This window comes from Artemia franciscana, chromosome 11 (assembly GCF_032884065.1).
Source record: "Artemia franciscana chromosome 11, ASM3288406v1, whole genome shotgun sequence".
NCBI lineage: Eukaryota > Metazoa > Arthropoda > Branchiopoda > Anostraca > Artemiidae > Artemia > Artemia franciscana.
Window position 1 is genome coordinate 31,302,653 of NC_088873.1, and position 22,801 is coordinate 31,325,453.

Consider the following 22,801-nt stretch of genomic DNA (forward strand, 5'->3'; position numbering starts at 1 on the left):
TTTTTGTGTCTCAAAGGACTGTAATGTCAGTAAAGACATGGACTGTTGCTGACTGAATACAGCGAAATTCCATGACTGGTAAAAATTTAAAACGTGATATATTATTTACCGGTACGTGGTATATATTGGCGGCACTTATATTGACTAGCAAAAGAGACTTCCTCAAACTGGTCTGGAAAAGTCGGACGAGGATCAAGGACATAATTTGTATTCCAAAGAATGAAGTCATCATGAATTTTGCTACATGGTAAGTTATCTAAAATCATCGAAAAGCCCAACTTCAAAAGGCAGTATTTGTTCCGAAACGGGACCCAGAATTCATAAGGCTTGATACTCTTTAGCAGATGTTTTGAAAATGAACATTTTTCTGTAAAAGCTTTCCTCCGGAATTTTCAAATTTAAATTCTTACGAAAGAAATACTCATCAGACCGCCATGATATAGCCTACTTAGAGAATGCGATCCGTAATCCTTAAATGTCTTAGAGATGGATGGGTCTCTTACAGTGAGGCGACATAGATGGAATAAAGGGACCTGGACAAAGAATATAGGGCCAAAATCTAGCGTAAAGCGTAAAATTGGTTCCAAAATGGATTAGGCTAATTGCAAAAAAAAATACTTATTTTCTTTATTTCAAAACTGGTGATAAATCAAATATTGTAAACGATTCTAGTAACAAGGGCGCAATTTTGAAAATACCTTTTTTGGTATTTATATTGAAAAAACAACCAAAGTGTACACCCTAGATTTTGAGAAATAAATCCTCCCTAAATATGTATAAATTGATACCCTTGCTAGAAATTAACACAAAAAAAATCTAGCGCCTCAATATTACTTTATCTCTTGTGTCAACAGAAGCGGAGAATTTTTTATTATTATTTTTCGATTTTCTTGATTTTAACAACTTATCTAAAAAAAAACTTGTGACATAAAGCGGATTTGAAGCTAATAACAGCGAAAAAATTTTCACGCGTTGAAGGATCCCATTCTATGGTCATTGGCTATAGAAGAAAGTGTCTCCATTTAGTTTATGTGCCTGAATTAAAACATTTAAGAATATTCTGGATGCTAAAATATGTTGCGAAAATTGTAAAAAAAAGGCTCAAAAATACAAGAACAATACTCTATCGCTTTACAACAAAACAATGTTTTTCTTTTTCTGTTTTTCCTTTTAATGAATCCATAAGGATAAGACGAACTGTTATTAGTAAAAAAAAAATCCGTAGCAATTAAATTGTCTAGTTCAGGGGTAGCCAACCTTTTGAATACTATGCACCAATGTTTTAATACCCTGTACCTGATTTTGCTTTCTGTGCTTCTTCTTATCATTGTATTTTGCAATATAATGCATAAACTTCTGCTTCCAAATTCGAAACCATGATGGCTAAGGCTAAATCTGAACTGACTTATTTATGATATAAAAATGAAGGTAGATTCATCGTCGAGAATGTCTCTGTATTTTAAAACCCCCAGTGTATTTAAGGAAATTTAAATAAAATCAATTCTGTTTTGGTGAGGGAACAACACGTCCCTTGACAATTCACTTTCCAATTAGTATTTATTCGTTTTTTGTTTTGTTTTTTTATTTGCGATGGTTGATTTTAATTGTCATATATTCAAAGAAGATACGTAGAGACGCAAGGATGCTTGCACCACTTAATTATTCAACGCCCCATGTTTGGCACAGGTGCCACAGTTTGGCCACCACTGGTCTAGTTAGTAATAATTTAACTTCATTAACTTCCCCTATAAATTAGCTTGCCTTTTAGTTATCCAAAAGTTTTAAATATACTGAATAATTCTTTGCAATGTTCTTTTTATGCAATAATTATTTGAACAAATTGTATTACACACTATGCCATTCCCTAATCAAAAATAATTTTTTGCCACTTTCTTGGGTGTTCAAGTCTGGAAAATGAGCACGTCAAGCTGAAAGAGCTCTTCCTAAGTAGGTATATCACAAACTTAATTAGAACTTGTATAAATTATTAGTCAAATAAAAAGTATTATTAAATGGGAGCGATAAGTGACACCACTAAGTGAAAAAAAATTGATTATGCAATGAGAGTCTTCTTCTAAGCTTAAGTAGACATTATAGTAGCACTTTAAAATAAAGTAGTAAATAAACTTACACGTGATATTATGATTCCAGCGATGCTAATTCTCACTCTTGGAGACTTTAGGAGCTTGTACCTCAAATCGACACCATTCCAAAATGAAACGAAATACTTTTTAATTTCAGCATTATCTCCACCATGTAACCTATAACCAAAACTTATCAAATCAGCTTGTGCTTCATCCCCTCCCCCCAAAAAACATGATAATTATTCAATGAACATTAAAAAAACAAAAATCTACAGTATATTGCGAGAGGATGAAGGCTATAAACCAAAGGCCAAAATTAGCTTTGAAAATATGTCTAATAAATCTTTATTTTATGAGTTGAGAAAATGGCAATTGAAACCATGTAAATTTGAAAATTCTTTGATGTTTGCTAACAACGAAAAAAAAAAATACTATTTAGTCATTTTTTCAATATTTCATGGGCTTTTGGCTTTTCTTAGATTTGATCAAATATATTCGTAGTTTATAGTTAATATTAATAAATGTATCTTTCTTTAAAGAGCTGTATTAAATCCATAAAAAAATTGAACATGACGAAGTACAACTCTTTCAAGTAAGCGAATGAGCTTTTGTAAATTTGCAAGTCTATGAATTGATTTTCATGGCAATACCAATGTGTTGAAAATCTAGTGGCTTTGTTAAGGCCTTTAAAAACAATATTACTTATACAATAATTTATGTAAAATTTCCTCTGTGAATTATCTTGTTAACAAATAATCTTTTTGGATTGACAGTTATTGTCACGTAGCTTGCTAGCAGGAAGGAAATAAGTAATTATACGGTTGTACAAAGTTTTTTTTTTATTTAAGGGCAAGGACATATACAAGGAAAACATTGTAAGGAAAATACCGAAAGAATACGCCTATAAGCAGCGAAACAAAAGGTTTTTTATGCATGGTTTCCTGTGAAAAACATGAGATGGATTACCAATAACTTTTTGACCTTAGCTCGTTCGCAAGGTGCTTTCGCAACCAATTGAAGTATTAAAATACTATGGATTTTTTTTGTTTTGTAAATTCAACTGCAATCTAAAAAATACCACAATTCAAATAAGCCACGCCAAGGTAAATGCCAGGATGAAATACTCTATAGTACAATAGCCAAAAGACAAAGTGAGCTAAAAATTAGTTAAGGTCTTTTTTCCTTTTTATTGTTTTGTAAGAAAAAGCTAAACTGTTACAAGGCTAACGATTAAAGATGACAGATAGTCTGATTATAGCTTCTTTAAAGTTTTTAGTTAAACAATACGTAAATTCAATAATCGATTAAAAAATCAGGTTGATCCATAGAATGGACTAAATATAGTTAACTGACTCGATAGAATCAGCAAGGATCCCCCTGGATACGGCCTTGAGAATCAGCAACAAAAATATGACTTTTCCTGAAATTTTACAACGTAAATCGTTGGGGAAAAGTAGTGAATTTTTGAAAACACTGCCAAGTATTTCTCTCAATGGGGATATTCTGGAAACCTTCAAAGTCCTAGCTTTTTTAAAATTCGCACAAGAAAAGTTTGTGTTTGAAAGATGGAGCCTAAAAACCGACCTGGATATATTCTTGAGATGTAAAGCCGAACTTGATTTACTACAGTACAATTACATCTGGTCTCTTTATACTTCAAGCTACAGATTTATGATCGAATGATCAAAGGCTAGTATTAGGATGACCAACTATTATTAGATATGATGATGGTATTTTATAGCTTGGCCAAGTGACAGAATTTAAAATAAGTTTTTATATGTGTATTTAGACGTCCATTACGATCTCTTCTTAAAACCATACAAGCCGACGGTCGCTAGCATTACTATCCACGTAGCTCCATTGGAGGCAACTTAGTTGAATAGAAAATTTCTAATTATATATCAATCAGAACAACCACCAATAGGGCTAGTAGAGTCATCAATTGTACAAAGAAAAAAAATGCAAATAGCTATTGATGGATAGGACGACGAATCATGTTTAACTAATATTTCTCAACAGGTAACATCAACCTAGTGCTCAGAGAAAACCATCTAATGGCTGTTTCGATTGATATGAAAAATACTTCCGGCCAAGGGAGTGGTAAATCTTGCAAAATAATGGTCAATCAATCTAGTTTAAAACATAGCCCTGAACAATCATTCTTTTAAATAAAAGGGAAAAAAAATATTTCGTTCGACATGAAGCTCCGGGACATTTCTTATTAATCTAATAGTCATGGAATTATTGATCAACTTTATAACGAGCCGAGTTAGATCAGGACAAAGTTTTATATTTGAAATTACTTTGGATATAAATATGTGATGGAGTTGGGACTACGGTGAATATGGTCCAGAACTGAGCCAGAGTTATTAATTAAAATCAAATTTACGAGGGATGAAACTAAATTTACGGGGGGGATTAAAGTTCTTTTTACGAGGAATGAAGGCCGGCATATATACGGAAACTTCTTTCTTGTGTTATGACCGCTTTTTGGAGGAAGGGGCGAAAAACGTGCAAAAAATTCTTCTCTAAAAATAGATGTAGCTTTACCTATGAAGCTGCATAATTTTAGCAAGTTTATTCTCCTTTCTAACACAGAGCCTCTCGATCGAGGAGCAAATAGATCGAAAGAGACTTATAGGCTAATGCATATCTTTAAATTATGTTTTAAGCACGCTAGCTTTGGGCAGGGGCGTCGTTTAGGGGAGAGTGGCAGGGGGACAGTTGCCCACCACAAATGTAGAGAAAAAATTATTACATATCCCATCCCCCTTGACTATCCTGATATGAACCCATCTTGCCACCCCCCAATAAAGATTCTAGAAATTCGCCCTTGGCTTCAAGGGCGTCATCAAAATCCTAGGGGGGGGGGCAAAGTTAGAGCCGATTTTCCAAGTCAAGTGAAAAGGGAAAAATGTGCCGTATAGTACGATAGAGGCAAAGGTATACTAAGGAAAACTGATTTGTTTCGGTAGATGCTTAAACTATGTATGGCATTCTTAGTTTTGACAAGATCTTTGAAGACTTAAGTCTCAGCTGGGGGGCAAACTGGGCTCTGGGGATGCAGTTGCCACCCGGCCCTATAACAAATTACGCCCCTGACTAGCTTAAATGAAAGATAAAAAGTACCTGTAACCATCGTAGTCGACAATGACTAGAATTTCAGGAAAAATTATACCAGGAGCCTCTCGCTTTCTTTTTACTGATCTTTTCCTTTTTGAGGGTAAGTGATCTGGTTCCATAAACACTAAAATTGACAAACAATCATTAGACCTTTGTTTCTTTTCACCGAATAAGGGCGAATAATTTACAACTTTAAGCAGCAAGAGCTTAACTTAAGAAAATAATATCTATGCGATAAAAAAAAACATGATATGAATATTCAAATTTCTTTGTATTTATTCTACGTCAAAACTCTTACCTACGTTGCCTGATTGTACTTCTTCAAGGATTGATTCGTACACAGTGGCAAATGAAAGCGACAAGTTAAATCATGTGACTTGCTCTGTTAAAGGATTGTTTATTTATTTGAAATACTGAGGTTTTTGACATACAATCACGGCAGTGATGCAAGGGCAGATTTAGAGCAAACTCTTGGGAAAGATTAAAAGTGACAAGGGCGCCAATGAGCAATATCTTGGGGGCGGGCCCAATGTGGCGAAGATGCCAATAATTGACCAAATTGACAAATTTACTCAAAAAGGGTAAAAGTAGAGAAAAACAAGGAATGAGGGCGCCAAAAAAAATATGCCCCCCTCTCCGCCCCCTGTAACCACCACTGCAGTGATGCAGCTCAAATTAACATTCCCCCGGTGTTTTGGATGTTGTGATCAGGATTACTTTTGGGATTACTATCCCTGAATTTTTTTAGATTACCAGAAATATCCCTCCCCACCAAATTCCCCTCGATAATTACCGTTAGCATAAATTGACGATTTGAATTTTGTTGTAGCGTTTCGTGTGCTTTTCAATGTTAGTTTTAGGAGAAATTTCAGAAAGCCCAAATTTCTTTGGGGAAATTCGAATAGATACAAAAAAATTCAGAGACAGTGGATGCAATGTTCGCGATCCAGGTCACCCTAATAATCTTAGCTTTTTTTTTAGCATTTGCAATTGGAAATAGATATCTTAGGTCTTTCCTCATTTGTGTTACTAGTCAAAATTTCAAGAAGGCTTGAAGTTATCTCCATCATAACTGGAATTGAATCCAAAATCAACAAGCATCACATTATATTTACATCCCCTCAAAAAGGCGCCTATCTCCTCTCTAGTTGCGCAAAAGCAATAAATCTGATATAATTATAACACCTTGTTATTTATCTTATACCCCAAAATCGTTCACACCCATTTGAATTTCTTATTCTCCTCCAAAAAAAAAAATACTCGCTAGAGGGATGGTCGTAAACTATATTCTCTACTTGCGTGCATCGTATCAAGAAAATGGGAAGTGAGATGAAATGCAAGTCCAAGAAAATTACAGGGAGGCCTACTGATAGCTATCGGAATTGTCTATAATGGTTCCTTCTCTTTTAAATGCTTAACACACGTGAGGCTATGAATAAAATTTTCTCTCTCCTGCGGTTCCCTACATGGAGAGATATATTATAACTGTTTAGACTCGTAGTATAGACGCTTTTAAACCAAGTGAAAATAACCAGTCTAAAAATATGAGATATAAATCACGAAATGTAGTTTTTACGTTGGATGACGTTGTATTTCACTGGCGTAATTTCGTCGAAATCCTGGGAGTGGGGGGCAAAGTAGGAGCCATGTTTCCCAAATCAAGTGAAAATGACAATGAAAACTGAAAAATGACCCATATAGTACCATAAAGGTAAATAGTACTTAAGTGTTTTAACGACCAGACCAAAGAAGTGGTTAGGTTAATCCTAATGAAATATACCAAAATATGATGAAAATTAAATACTTTAGTAACAAAATTATGGAAAATATAACAGAGAATTATGGAAAGTAATTAAAATATACGTATACTATTTTATCTCGCTGAGGCTAAGCTGATGATCTCCAAGGGGACACAGAAAACTGGTTTTATTACAGATCAAGAACAATTGAAAGTGCCGTTTCTGTGGATGCTTGAATTATGCAGGCTTATCGTCGTTTTTACAAGATTTTTGAAGAAACCAAATTTCAGCTGGGGTGGGGCAAACTGGGGTCAGGGTGGGACCGAGGTCAGGGAAGGGTAGTTGCTCCCCCCACCCCATAGCAAATTACGCTCCTGCTCTACTTCACTTATCAATAAAAGAATAAATCATTTGGCTTCCAGAAAAATGGTGACGGCGTTTCTAAATAAAATTTAAATCGTGAGCCGCTGTTAAAGTTTCCCTGAGAGACAAGCTGGCCAAGAGCTTTCAAGGAGAACCAACTTTTGAAAAAGGGTTTTTTGGCAAGGAGAGTATAATTGTTACTTATATATTGAAAACTTGAACTATAATGTACTTTTATCATTGAGGAAAGAGTAGATGTCCCTTCCCTCTGGTGAGAGTGCTTGATTACAGTAAGCTACGCCTGGCTAACCTATTTTAGAATTGCATTAACATTTGTAAAGATGTTAAACCTAACAAGTATATTCCAAAGGTGGGAATTAACACGTTGAGGGAAAAATAAAAGTTTTGAAGACAGTATAGGTTTAAATTACTAAATATTGGTGTATACAAGTAGTATGCTTGGAACCATGGTGAATTTGGAACAAAATAAGTCTCAGACTTTTACCAATTGATAAAGCAAGTGTATTAGCTAAAGATATATGGATAAAAATTTTGGAGTTTCGGGCGATTTTAAACGGTTGATCTATCATTGAAAGTGAGAGGATAGATGTAAGAGAAGTAGAATGATAGTAGTATCATTGACTTAAGTCATGCGGGAATCTGATATGTGAAGTAAATAGTACCATTTTTTTTTATATTTAATTTCTTAGACAGGTATTTTTTTTCAGATACATCATGTCATAGGACGCTATAAATTCTTTAATACTAATACCCTACAATTAAGTCAAACCTAAGCAAACAAACCACTATAGTATCATAATTCACAAATAGGGAGGCTCTAAAACTATTTATGACGGAAGTCTTAGCTTTGTCCCCCATTCATAAAAAGGCCTAGACTGTCATAAAACATGCGTAAAACATAGCAGAAAAGTGGTAGAAAGAACCCGTTACTAAGGCAAGATAAAAACAAATAAAGGATGGAAACTCTGATTTCATGGTAGGAGAGGCAACCACCGTGAAACTGTGGGTATGTTTATGAGGAAGTCACGTGGCTATTTAATAAACAAGATCTGTAAAAACATGCTTAAAAGTTGTTTTCTCTTGCACAACAGGAACTCAAAGAACATACCGTAATTGATTTTTAACATCTAAAATTCAACCTTTATACAGATTAACTTTGAATAATATTTTGATAAAGAGAAAAACTGCGATTTTTTTTATTTTTACGGAAAGACTTACAACCTCTGTTGATGGGTTTCCCGACATGTTGGATTTGACTATGTAATTTCTTTAAGATCCCGTTTTTTATTGTCTGAGATTATACGGATTTTCTTACGAAAATAATTCTTGATAGGCAATCTTAAAACTAATGGAATTCTCTTTTCTGAAATTCTTAAGAAAAGGAGTTCTATTTTTTATTTTCTTGCCTTTTAATCCTGTCTCCTGCTAACTAAAACAATAAACTTCTTTGGAAACACTTGAACAGCTCTTTGCAAATAAGTTTTCGTTTGTCAAATTCTGTCAATTCCTTGTCATCCGGCGTGGATAAATTTCGTTTGTCCGAGGAAAAACATCCCGCCAAGATATTTCAATATAATTGTCGGATAGAAATATTATTTGAAATAATCTAAATAGGTGAGTAAGAATGGAAGGATATATGATAATTTCATTAATAGAAACATTTAACATATTATAAACTAAAGATTTCATTATTTCTTTTAGCTTTTTTTATATTTAGGGCTACACCTGGCACCCTCAAGGGAGGTGGGATGCATATTCTGAGAAACGACTGCAATATTTGAAAAGAGCAAATTCAAAGTTTGCGATTTGCTGCTATACTTTCAATCAAGCCCATATTCAGAGAGGAGTAGTTAGGGGGTTTGCACCCTCTAAATAATTTCTGAGACCACACTGGCTAATCATGATAAAACATAAAATCGCCAAGAAAGGAAGAAAACGAGGACAATAAACAGCTAGTGAAAAAATTGAAAAATTATGCACACATTTCGGTCAATACCTCTGCTTAACCGTCCCCACTCCAAAAAAGTGATGAAATACAAAAAAAAACCTAACGACAAAACGCAAAACTGAAATAGGATGACCCTTTCTTAGTAACAATGAAAGGGTAGCTCACCCGGTGAAAGGGTTTGTTTTTTTATATTTTTATTAGTTTTATTTTACATTGAGGACGGTCAAGCGGAGGTCTTGACCAAAATATTTGCATAATTTTTCAACTTTTTCACTGGCTGTTTATTGTCCTCGTTTTCTCCCTTTCTTCGCGATTTTATATTTTATCATGTTTGCACGTCCCCCCCCTGAGGTTTTTGTCCGACTCATCTAAACGAAACAAAAATACATAAAATCACATTTTGATGCCTTTTTTGAAGTTTTATGCACCTCCGCTCCCCCCGAAAAATTCTGGATACTGCCCTGTTTTCGATACTTGACTTCCGTCTTTCCTTTTAGAATATAAAAAAAGAATGGCATCTCGTCTTGACAGCTAAGACAATCTTTTAGTATCGTTTAAATATAACAGTTGGCAATGAAACGAGAACAAAACAAGGTACTAACTGTAATCTGTCGTAGATTCCTTATTTTTTCGTCTGAAAATGACATGAGTGCCAGCTGAATGAACAACGGGCATTGATGATCTTCTTGTCCGACTTATGTTTTGCATTCCACTGCCCAAAAGCTCTGACCCGAAGAATTCTTCTTCTGACATAAAGAGCTCCTTATTTGGACGTTGATATTTAGCTAATTTGGGTAATATCTTTTTCTTCAGTTTTGATGGTACTGGTTTGATGACAAAGTCGTTACCGAGAGTGCCATGCTGAAATAAAAATGCCACATTACTTCATAGTTCACGTAAATCGAGGGATCACACACTGACCACCACTTAGTTTATGTCTTGAAGCATCACTTATTACACCACACGCGGCACACTTACGCCACTCACCACCATACATGAAAAACTTTGCACCACGAATGGGACACTTCCATCAAACATGGCAGGTGACACTGATCAATAATACCCAAAACTGCAGTTTATAGATGAATATTCATTTTAGAAGGATAGCCCCATCTTTTTACAATACTGTTAAGAAAATAAGCCAAAAAATCATCGCAAAAAGTTTCAAACAAGCTTAATAGAACTAGAAACATCAATTGAAAAAAGCAAACAAAATCTTTCTTTATTGAAACTGTAAAAACCGTGCACTTCACTAAAGAGGTACTCCTACAGGATTGTCCATTATCAGGGCTGTTCCAAGGGCTGGTGTTCAAGATTAACGAAATTAATCTCAGCCGCCTCCGAAAAAGTTGAGTGTGAACTAGAAAATGACAAACACAATAGCCTTAGGAAAAAAATCTAGGCCGCAGGACCCCTAGCCACGGTGCCTGGAAAAGCTTGCCCGGATGTTGAAGACCCTGTGCAATTTCAATGGGAAACAGCCAACAATCAACAAAATACCCATTGAGCAAACAAACAGAAGGTCTGCTCGCGGTGAACAGCCGAGCAAATTTTAAATTGAAATGAATGACACCCAAGAAAGATATGACCGCACTTGGATGAAACCTTTTAATCGACAGTGAACACTGTCGATCTGTCTATGGTATCTGTCTGTTCACTGGTATCTGTCTGTTCACTGTCGATTAAAAAGTTTCATAACTATTTTGAACTGTTATACTTTCGTCATGGAAAGGCAGTGTGGTCCTCGAAGTTAGCTATCAAACACGACTCTTAAAAGAGATACCACTAGCTTACTTTGGTTTCGGAGCTTCGAATCTCTTAAAAAAGCAGTCTAAGCACTAGGTAGGCTAACATTATGTCAAACAAATCTCGCGACCTAAGTAAAAATTTGATGGTGGAATAAAAAAAAAAATAACCACTCACCCATTTAGGTTGGAAGCTCACTTAAATTTTAGACAAAAGTTTGCTCTGATGAAAATAAAAGGTAAAGAAATGGGATTTTATAACCTAAAAAATTATTTTGTTTTAAATAATTGGGACCCCAAAATAAACTGATTTCGAGTTAAATATTTCCAAGATGTTGCAAAACCAACCCCGAACTTCAAAATATGCCCAAAATTTTCGTTTGGACAGATTTGAGTGCAGGGCTTCTACAAGAAGACAAAAATAGAATTGTTTAACTATTTTTTAAAATAAAAAAAAGATACGAAACTGGAACTTCGCTGAATTTGTGAAAAGTGGCTTGAAACCACAGAAACCTCCACCATATCCTTGATTTTATCTAACATGCAAGAATGTGAAACCGCTACTTCGAAACGCACACACTGTACTTAAATCATTTTACTTAGAGGTTTAAGATAAATACAATTGTAGTTTGTTTTTAATAAGCAGAACCTGCTCAGGCAGTCAATTAAAACTGAGATTTACAATTTAATTATTAGCAGCACATACCCATAGCAACAAAATATGAGCATACCTCAGAGCTTCACACGTGAAGGCTTCCACGTTTTTACTGTACCGAAAAAGGATCTACAATAGTTGAAAGAAAAGATTACTTGAGATTTGGCAAATAAATTCTGAAGCATTGTTGGCGAAAAAGATGGTTTTAGGCAAATAAAAATGCGTAAATAATTTAATACTACGTTGTGTCAGAACGTGCATCGGTCAAAACCAAATAAAAGTATACGTTTGACAAAAATAAAGTTCGAATTGACAGATGAATTCAGTTTCAAAAATTGAGAATTTGAGAAATATAATTTATAAAATACTTGCGTCAAAATAAAAACTTTCGAATTGACCCCTCCCAAACTAAAATAGTCAAAGCCGTATTTCACTGTTTCAAAAAATTTTTTCTCAGACTATTTCAGCTGATTTTATGGTGCTTACGCTTCCTACATAATCCAATTCGAGTTTGTGACAATGCAGTGAATAAAGCAGCGCTTAGAAAATTTCAAATTGTGGTTCAAACCAGGCTATAACAAGACGTTCTTCATGGAGACGTCGTTGCCCTTGAATAAAACTAATATATTCAGAAAAGGCAAAAAATATACGAAGTACATGAAAATTTGTGAATTTACAGGAAAAGTTTCAAAAAGGGATAAGGACCAAGCTCGATCTCTCCTCCCAGCCCCTTTGTAGAACCCATTGACGCTAATATTTGCCAATACACTGTAAGTTCCGAAAGTATATATTTAAAGTATAAGAACCTTTAAAACCAAACAAAACCTATCGTTTCCTTTGGTAATGAATGTCTCCAAAAGATTAAAATATGGAAGAACTGGATCATGCTCTGTTCAGTCTAGTAAAATAAATGTTATAGAAAATTCATTTACAGTTGCGAAATATGTCGACCAAGATATCGACTCATAACGGGAAAATCAGACTTAGAGGTACATAAATTGACGATGAATAGCTCCAGACATTTCTTACATATTAACTAACCGGCTAATCAAGTTACGTGATGCTTTATGTGTAGACAAATTAAATATCTTTTCACATTAAGAAAAAAAAATTAAACTGAGAGAAATAGTACCCATACAAACAGGAGATTAAGCCATGACTGTCACAGCTATGGGACAGATTATATCATTGTTGCCCGTCTTTATTTCATGGCCTGATAGGGACCGGTTATAGGGAAAAGGTTTGAGATTCTTTGCAGTATCTGATAGTATGTCACATTGCACAAAAATCAAAGGTTGAAAACGTGACGGTTATCACAACGTGATATCAACTCCTAAAGAAAAACTAGTCAAGGGAAAATAATTAAACAACGATGCCTGATTCTCACAAAATTTTCTTTTTCTCTTCAAGATACAAGAAAGGCAATAATAAAGAATTTAGACAGTGTATGAAAAGTTATTCATTGTCAACCCGTGAAGGTGGTGGTTTGTTTTAGTGCTGTATAAATTAAAACTTTAAAAAATGACAGATTTATTATAATATAAGTGTACTTAAATTCAACGGAAATGAGAAATCAGCTTTTGTATATAAATAATAAGCGACAGTCTGTAAAACTAGAGGAATATCTCCAGTCTATTGTCTCAAAAATTTAAGAAAACAAAGCTAGTTATATTTAACGTGAAATCTCGAAATACAAATTATTTTCAGTACCAAGAAAGATAAAAATAATATAAACTTGGAAAACTAAAGATTTTCTAAGGGTCATTATAACTTCAGGTAAAAAGAAAAAAAATTTGTCTGTGAATTCAGTTATCAAATATGTTTTTAGAGAACATTTAGCTGATTTTAACATTTTAGCTGATTTTCCAATTGTCGACTACCGAATTTCAATCGTTCTAAAACTTGTAATCTTTCTTCATTATTTATAATTTATACAAGAAGAGAATTTAACACGAAAAAGGTAATTAACATCACTGATTATTACCTTACATAAGAAGACAAAAAAACTAAATTTTTTCCGGGACAGCCTTGGTCAAATATGTCTTCTTATTTTTATTTATTTCAATTTTGTCAGTGTTCAATTAACGTCGTTTCAATGTAAATCTTGCAATTATAAGGTCACCTGCACAAAACGAATTTAATGGATTTCTATTTTCTAAAAACAAAAAAAATGATAAAAAGGTCATGATTTTTCAAAAACAATTGTGCTTTACCAGGATATAAAAATATTGAAGGTCTGATCCGCTACAAAAAGGCTTTTGCGGTTGGTTACTCAGCGGTATTTAGTAAAGAATTAATATTACTACAAATTATTTAAATAATCAAGGCAGGGAATCACTTGTATCTGAACCAATACGGCCAGTCGATAAATTAAAATGTGGATAGAAAAATGAGATCCTGGATGGGTTGAAAATGGGTTAATGGGTGTACATACCCATTTAAAATGAGTATACACAAATAAAAGCATAGTTTGTCTACTTTGTGAAAGCTTAAATTTGCTTTTTTAAACTAGCTTTATATCTTATAGCTTTATAGCTTTTTTAAATTAGCTTTATAAATCCAGGTACACTAATTCCAAACTACAGCCAGTGGATGGAAGGAGTTTTTCAACAGAGGATGGGTAGGGTATGATTACTTGAAGAATAGTTTTATTTCGAAATACCCGTAAATATAAACAAATTAATTATTACCATAATAAACACCAACGAAAATTTTCTAGGTATATGACTTAATTTCCATTACCCAACTACTGCCACTGACAACTGGCAGTAGGCACTGACAGTGACAAGTGACAAGAGATGACTTGTTGTTACGAACTCGACCATTGCTTGGTCATATCGTCCACATGCCAACAAAAACACTTTACCGATTACTCATTTATTTTGGCCCCTCAACACAAAGCTAGAAGTACCTTCGTAGAAGCCCTAGTCCAAGATAGGGGGATAACTTAGGTCAGTTCATTTTAATGGTCGTTCGAAAATAAGAAAAAACAGTTAGACTGACCTCAGATCGTTCAAACTTGACGCAAAGAATTGCATCTTTTTCAAAGCTGGCCGAACAACAAGAAATTGATTCAAATAATTGAAGCCTACGTGGAGAAGAAGACTTAAAAAATTGTAAGAGAAGTGTCATACATTTTCCGTGACACCGATTTGATTAACGATTGGACACCTTTTTCGTAAACTTTTGTCTTCTAAGAGAGGGGGCAGGGAAATGCCCAGCCCACTCCCTATTGGCACGACGGTTATCAAAAGCTTTTCTGGGTGCTGGAGCCTAACGAATAAATGTTATAAAGGGACTTCCGCTGTGTCCAGTTATCTTTATAATCTCGTAGCAAGCATAATATTTTACAAATTGAAACATTGTTATCCAGCACATTGCTTGTCATGATAAATCTTGGAGTGTGTAATGCCCGTCAATTATTTCACCTGTAATACAACTCTTTAGAAAACACAAATATTTTTGTCTCACACGACATTTTACCAGCAACATCTTTCTAATTACTAGTCTCAGTCTACGGTCTTCATAAAAAGGTGTGGTCAACATAGTAACCATCTAAACTTCTGCCGAACCAACCTGTAGTCCTTGCCGAGTTCTTTTGCCTTGATGATGGTGAAAGTGAAGTAAAGCTGCTGATCTGCGCCTTCTGATTTTGTTTGATCAAACAATTGGTATATTTCTGGGCGAAAACTTGCTGCCTTATATTTGATCCGCGTCAAACTCCCCAGCGATTGTTTATTTTTATTTATTTTTTTCCAGCGATTTGTGCACTTTCATTCTCATTGAGTTGCTATTGTAAGATATGGCGACCAGCAGAGCATGGTTGTTACCTAGTACATTCAATGCCAGAGACCATCCTAATTTGGGAATTTCAAGTTAACTTCATGGTTATATTGGTCTTCTCAAGAATGTACAAGACATAAACACAGAATTAGTATGCGAAATTACTTCAGCTTGTGTGCATTCAGATGGACCAGCAGCATACTACGAAGATGTTCATGAGTAGGGGTTCTCAGATTTTGTGCGGGTCCATATCCCTTTAATGGAAACACGCTCGTTAAGACACGATCTCCCACCCCTTTCGAATAGACCGAAGAGTTTTCGCTCAAATTCAAGTTTATGCATATACCATACCAAGAAATTCTACGGAAATCATTAATAAATTCTTTCTAACAATCACCCTCTAGACATCCTTTCCCCCTAAGGCTACGTGCAGCCCCATTAGCAGTGGCCTCAATGGGGGACAGTCGCCCCCGAGATTTTTGCCCCACATCCCCGTAGGTTGTGATTTTACCTTTGGAAAAACAACCTTTATTTTTGTTGATGATGCCGTGTTTTTGGCATTTCATCGAAAAACAAACGGAAAACTACAAAATTACCCTTCCCTTAGTTTCTGAAAATTACACACACACACGCCCTTATATATCCGTGAACTGTTGCCACTCTACATTTGTAGGTTCTGATCTACAGGATTTGGTGGGTGTAATCCTCCCTAGCTCAGATCTTACAATAGCAACAGTATGACTTCATTCCAATATTGAATAATGGAAGGATAATTTCCAAGTATTTGTTATTTCTTGGGCGGAAAAATGCAATTTTTTTCGAAGAAATGTATCCCAACAAGTTTTAAAATCGGGATCTCCCCTGGTTAAGTTTAGCTGTTAGTTGGCAAAAATTTTCCAAAAAATACCCTGAGACTAAGGTTTACGCTTCACTAAAACAGTTTAATTTAGGTATCTAAGCCAGCAAGCTTCCAACGCGCTCTCATAAATGTCTAAACAGTTTTTATACCAGTGATAAGAGCATTCCAACGCTACTAGTAAAATTGGAAAGACTCAATTAAAAAACAACTTCTTGTTTTATTTTGCCAAAGGCAAAAGATGGCTCAGCAATTTTAAATTTATGATAAAAACATAATTTCAATAGAATTCTTCGCGGAAAGCAATAACAAAAGGTAAAAAAATTAATGAGAAACTATCATTATCGAATTTAATAGACTATTCAGCGTGAATATTTCAAACGATAATAGATCAAACCAAATAAAAAAAAGAAAAAAAATGAAATTAAGCTTGTGCTTTTGATGCCTACTTAAGGTAGTAGTTATTTCTTGGGATTGCATATCAAGCAGCGTGTCCGAAATTTTTTACACTATTCCCATTCTACTGAGACAGAAAAAAAAATTGCAGGAATGACTAATCCATAATTGGAACACAAATTTTTGAATAAAATAAGGCAGAAAGGGGATTGAACCTTGGGATAAAAATGGGTGAAAGAATTGCAGAGCTGGAGATATACTTTTTATCAGGAGGGGGGGCAATTTTTGACTTTGCCACTCTTTGCTGCACCATCATACTGTAAATATTACAATTTTTGTCCATAAATAATATAATTTTAGCTTATTTTTCCTCCTCCCGGGCGTGCTACCCGGGTCTTTGCCCCCTTTTGCTCCCCCGCCTAGATCTAGCCCTGAAGAATCGGGAATATAAACTTACCAATTGAAGTTCATCATCCTCTGGGTCATGATTAAGAATGATTGCAGCCTCATTTTCAATATCTTGATAGATATCACCAATGTCGTCCGACTAAAATATATAATGAACAAAAACATATATTAATAGTACTCGGAAACGGAGGATGGTAAAAGGAATTGTATTCTGCTATGGGTCCTGAGAAATTTCTCAGAAGAGGAAGGATAAAGGTTGACTTCCATCCATAAAATCATACTTTTTTAGTTTTCAATTTAAAATATGTCAAACAGAAGGTAAAAAACTTTTTAGTTTGCCATGTTGATATACGAGTAACTTCCATTTGAGAATACTGACTCAGCATACACAACCCATTCTTTTCGAACGTTTTAAAGCATAGCCGCACTCAAAAAAGCATTAGGAATATTTTCCATGAACTCAGCTAAAAATTACCCCCTTATCAAGGGGGATAGCACTTTTAATCGGTTTCCAGTGGATGGTTTAAAATGAACTAAAAAAAATGGTTTGCTGGGCTTTAAACAGGTAAAAAAAAACAATTTTTCTTTGTTGAAATTGTGACTTGCTGTTTGAATTCCGACAAATTATTTAAATTACTAAGATTTATCTGCTTTTCAGTAGAAAAAATGTAATTTTTAACGTAAATAGGTTACACTAATCAGCTTGTTTTGAACTTCAACAGTAGATTGAAATTTCATATTAAATTTGACTCAAATTTTGATATGGTCCCAGAGTTTTATAAAATAAAAATACCAAGTTTTCCTTGGTTCCACTTTAGTGGCTGGCTTCTCCAAAAGGAAACAGTACAATTATAAAAGCAAAAATAAATTCAAAAATACCAACTTATATCGTTTATAATCGCAGGTTAGTTTATTTTACCCCCCCCTCCCCCCGCTAATGCTTAAATATATGGCCCGAATTATATTCTCTCAAGAATTTCCTGAAACATACTATACAAGTAAAAGTAGTACCATTAGACTCCTTACTTTATGCCATTTCTAAATATTATGGTTACTGCTCTGATGGTTTATCCCTTCCCCCCTGATGGTCTCAGATATGGAGTTAGTAATATATTTCTCCTTTATTTGATCTCTTGATACGTCATCAGTTCTTTGATTATAGGTCTTTGGGGCTCAAATTGCATAAAATCTAGTTTTTTCTGAGTGTGAAAAATATAATTGTAAATAGAAATATCATTTCAACTGATTTAAAAATAGTATATAACAACGGAAGTAGAAAATAAGAAATCCAACAATACTATTTTATTTATACATCATGTTTCAGAAAAATTTTTTGAATATATATAATTTAGACTCTTTTAGGTATGAGTTAAATTAAGTGAAGTGGTTTTAGGAATTATATGCCTAAGTTGGCGTTTTAGAATTCTTGATGGTTAGTTCTCAGAATTCTATTGCATTTCCTTCTAGAGTGACCAACGAATAAAATAAAACTTATTTCTGAAATAAAAGTAAAGAAGAATATTAAAACTTAAAAGAAGCATGCGCACCGCTCGTTAAGCCAAAGTGGCTTTGTCCCAATTCTTTAAGAACGACTGCTCAAGCACAAGAAGCACAATTAAACTTCAGCTTAAAGAGTGAAAGATGAGAATGGGAAGTTCCCCTTCCTATGCAGAATGATTTGTTTCTTTCAAGTTTTAACAATGGTATTTGCTTTCATTTGAGAAAACTTGCTTTCTTTTATTGAATTTCTGTTCAAGTACAAATAAAATAATCAAGGCTACAAGGGGGCCCGCTGAAAATCTTCCAGAGTGGGAGGGGGAGAAGACACCAAAATAGTAGTATTGGGGGCACTGGAATAAATTTAGAATACATTTCCTTATGGATAAATTCAGTGTAAATACAGTTAGAAATAGATTTTCAAATTAAAAGAGTAACTGACTTACGAGCAAAATGAAACAAAACTCAACAAATTTTGAAACTTTCAGGGAATTTTGAGGGAGGATATTCAAAAGGATGATTTCTAGTTTGTGGGAATGAAATCCTACCCACGACACACCATACATACAAGGGCGTAATATACAATAGGACCTCCCCATATCCCAGTTCCCACATTCTCGAGCTGAAATTTAGGGTCTTCAAAAATTTTGTCAAAACTACGATAGCATTCATAATTCAAGCATCCACAGAAACAGAAAAAATTTGATTTTGAGGTACTGTGATTTCCAAGTTTTAATATAACCATATATTAAACTGTCAGTTTATTTTCATTAGTTTAATCCAGTTATCTCAATTCTTATAGAAATTTCATATCCGTTTAATTGCAGTAGCCTAACTCCTGTGTTTAGTGATTTCAGTTCGTTCTAGATTTGACTCAAAAATTGATTTTGATACAATCTTTCAGAAAAGACAGGATTTGACCGATTCGTGGCATAATTATTGCAAACGCTCAGTCCTGGACTTCTAAAAAAGGGGAGAGGGAAGCCTTTCTGTTTTATTTGTGCATCTATTTCATTTCATATTTATTTCAGATTCATGTATCACTCTTTTTCCTAATATGAAGGTATTAAAAACTTGGATCTCTTCTGTCGGCCTGTTGTTTACACCGTCAAACTGCTGATTTCTACCATGAAAAAGTACAGGCAGCAAGAGGTGTCATACTACCTGGGGGAAATTTTTGTAGTAATTTTCTGTTTTTGTAAAATGAGTATTTATTTGATATTTATTGATGCTTCTGAAACTAAAAAGGGAATCATGAAAACTAGACATTAAACTGTTGGCTTAGGAGATTGAACAACGCTAGCGATGAAAATCCAATGGAAGAAGTGGGAATTCAACTTAAAATATGGTTGTTGGTTCAAAACTAGGAGGCGAAGCCGAATAATAAAACCTACAAATTGAATTTTAGGCCTAATAAATTGAACAACACTAGTGATGGAAATCCAATTAAAGAACAGGAAATCCAGCAAACAAAATGAAAATCCAATAAGGATCTTAAAATCCAACATGCTGCGTTTGAATATTCAATTCGGGTACGGGAATGCAAGATTTTTGTTTCTCAAGAAATTGGAAATTCAATAATAATCAGGGAATCCCAATAAGGTCTTTAATATTCAATCTACCGATTTTCAGGTGTTGGAATTCCAATTTTGAAATTCTAATTCTTATTACAAAATTTTTTTATTGAATCTCGAACAATTCTTTTTACAGTGTAAGGGAACAATAAGTTCTCTACTGCCTTTGATTATTCATAAACATTTTCGCATTTTTATTTAGCATAAATACAGTTGAAGACCAACATAATTGCTACTCATATATCATAAGTACCAATTATTAAAGACCACCAACTGTGGAAAGTCATCAATGCAAGTGCGAACTTGTAAAGGCATCCGACATTTTATAAAGGGTTCACTGTCTCAAAATAATGGAACCTTCAGAAAATACATATTGGTATCCTTTGAGAGCTTCCGGACCCTGCAAAATTACAGTCAATTATCCTGGCGAAATGTAAGAACTACTAAAGGTTCAATGAATTGAAATTATTAAGATACCATACTAGGAATGTGGAATGTATGAGAACCTAGTACATCAGCTTTGGATGGATGACATAAATGGAAATGTGTACAGTAATTAAATAGATTTTTTTCACTGAAATTCTAGGAAAGGTAAAAAGAATGTTAACGATGTACAGGCCTGCTCGTTTTAATTAAAATCACTTCACGTTAAGCAGCTTATATATTTCGGACATAACTGCACCTCAGCAGGTATTTTCATGGAGCTTGAATTTACTTTAGCAATGGCAGTTCTAGCCGTGTCTGCTGATTCTATGATAGAAATATCAAGCAGAGATCTGTACTAAAATTTATCATAAAACAGCTTATGAAACTGTCTCAACTGGACGAGTATTCTGGAGCAAATACTAACGATCGTCAGTATCTGCAATTTTAGGCTAGTTAGTCAGCTGCTGTTCTTAAACCGTTGCCGGTTAGGATTGCCCCAGGGTATATATCCTTTGAAAATTTTATTTTTAGACACGCTGTAGTTTTTTTTATATGTTAGCTTAGGTTAGGTGGAAAACGGATATAGGCCTAAGTATTACAAATAATGCGAGCAAAATATCATTGATTTTATTTTGATGAATACGAGGCTGAATCCCCTTTTCAAGGACAAAACAACCATTTTTTCACATTTTAGCCTGATTTGGGATTGTTTCAGCTGGATTTTAGTGGCAGGCCCTATCCAACCCCAGAAATTTCTGCTGGCCAGCTGCATCATTGCATTCCGATTCAGCACAACAGCTATACTAGTTTTGCCAATCTGAAGGCATAAGGTACGCCAGTCTCTTGCAAAATATTGAATTAAGATGACTCTGACTTCAGCTTTCTGTTCCTCTCAGATGCTGTGCCGGAGAAACGTTCAACCATTGACAGGAAAGATAATCATCAAGAGTTATTATATTTAAGCAGATATACTCAGGACTTCATAGTCTTTCTAAAGTAGAGTTTGTAAATTTAATGGCTCCATCAAACATCGAATAATTTCAATGGTCGTCCAAAGCTTCATTTTTTGTGCAATATAACTGAATATATGAATTCCTCAGACAAATTTTTTTGCTAGTCCCATGATAAAAATTATTCCGGATTGAAGCTTATTAAATGACTAGACTTGTTCAGCTACCTTACATGTACTTAACTTACACATAAACTTAACTCTCAGCCACTCCTGATTCACTTTGCCCATATTTCGTTGGGTATCAACAAATTACAAATACCTGCTTATACGAATAACCTTGAGGATGTTTGGAAGGGGTAATATGCTTAAAATAATATATTATGTCAATTATTTGTATACTCAGCTTTACTCCATGTATTATATTCTTATGGATTCCCAATTTTCTTTCCTTTTTGCGTCTTTCAATACCTGTGGATCATGTCACTAAGCCACTGACCAACTTAATTAGAGCCACTTATCTCTCATTAAGAGGATAGTCGGTTCGAGAATTTCATCCAAAGCATCCAAAACTTAAAAACTTCCTGGCTGAAGGGCCAAGAAACGGAGATCAGCACCGCCGGTACGGACTGTAAAGTCTAATGCCGTATCCTTTTTTTTTTAAGTTTGTGAGATATATGCAGAAAGGCGGCATCAAATACCATCTTCAATGAATAGCAAAATGTTTAAAAATACTTTCAGGGAGCCTTTAACTATCATGGATTAGGCCTACTGTTTCAAACCCAAGCAGGAGAAAATCCTGGTCGTAATTGATTTCATCGTAGCCTTCAATTATGTCCATTGGAATGCCATATGGCATGTGGGTAGCTATGAGAGAAGACGGCGCTCCTGAAACGATTACCAGATTGTTAAAGGCAAACTATGATGGTATCCAGGTTCAAGTCAGAGTTGATGGTGAGTTTTTGAATCTGATCCTAATTCAAGAGGGTTTGCATCAACGCTGCAATCTCTCCTAGACTTAATTCAACTTTGCCATCGATTGGACTCTCATGGTCTTCGACAAGTATGAAGTTGTAGTATTTATCCTGTTCTTTTCCATTACCGACCTTGAATGCATTGATAATTCGAAATACTTTTTGAATCTGTTGCTGATGGCTATGATAAATGAAGTGGGAAACTGAGCCCTCTCGACTGGTCCCCAAATAAGTCTACTAAAGACGAAAACGATGCGGAC

The 22,801-nt window shown here is 34.6% G+C and overlaps 1 protein-coding gene and 1 long non-coding RNA gene across 3 annotated transcripts in view; one reads left to right on the plus strand and one right to left on the minus strand.

Annotated features, from left to right (window-relative positions):
* The window catches only part of LOC136033091 (A disintegrin and metalloproteinase with thrombospondin motifs like), a 101,170-nt gene that overhangs the window by 28,803 nt on the left and 49,566 nt on the right, over positions 1-22,801 (minus strand). For both annotated transcript variants that reach the window (XM_065713699.1, XM_065713698.1), the window contains exons 5-8: positions 17,171-17,260; positions 9,881-10,139; positions 5,214-5,331; positions 2,132-2,261 (exon numbers count right to left, since the gene is read on the minus strand). In XM_065713699.1, coding sequence (XP_065569771.1) covers positions 2,132-2,261; positions 5,214-5,331; positions 9,881-10,139; positions 17,171-17,260 — 597 coding nt within the window. The remainder of the gene's footprint in view (positions 1-2,131; positions 2,262-5,213; positions 5,332-9,880; positions 10,140-17,170; positions 17,261-22,801) is intronic.
* On the plus strand, positions 125-19,849 carry LOC136033092 (uncharacterized). Its single transcript, XR_010618849.1, has 2 exons — positions 125-247; positions 19,650-19,849. It is a non-coding gene; the product is annotated as an uncharacterized LOC136033092 (long non-coding RNA).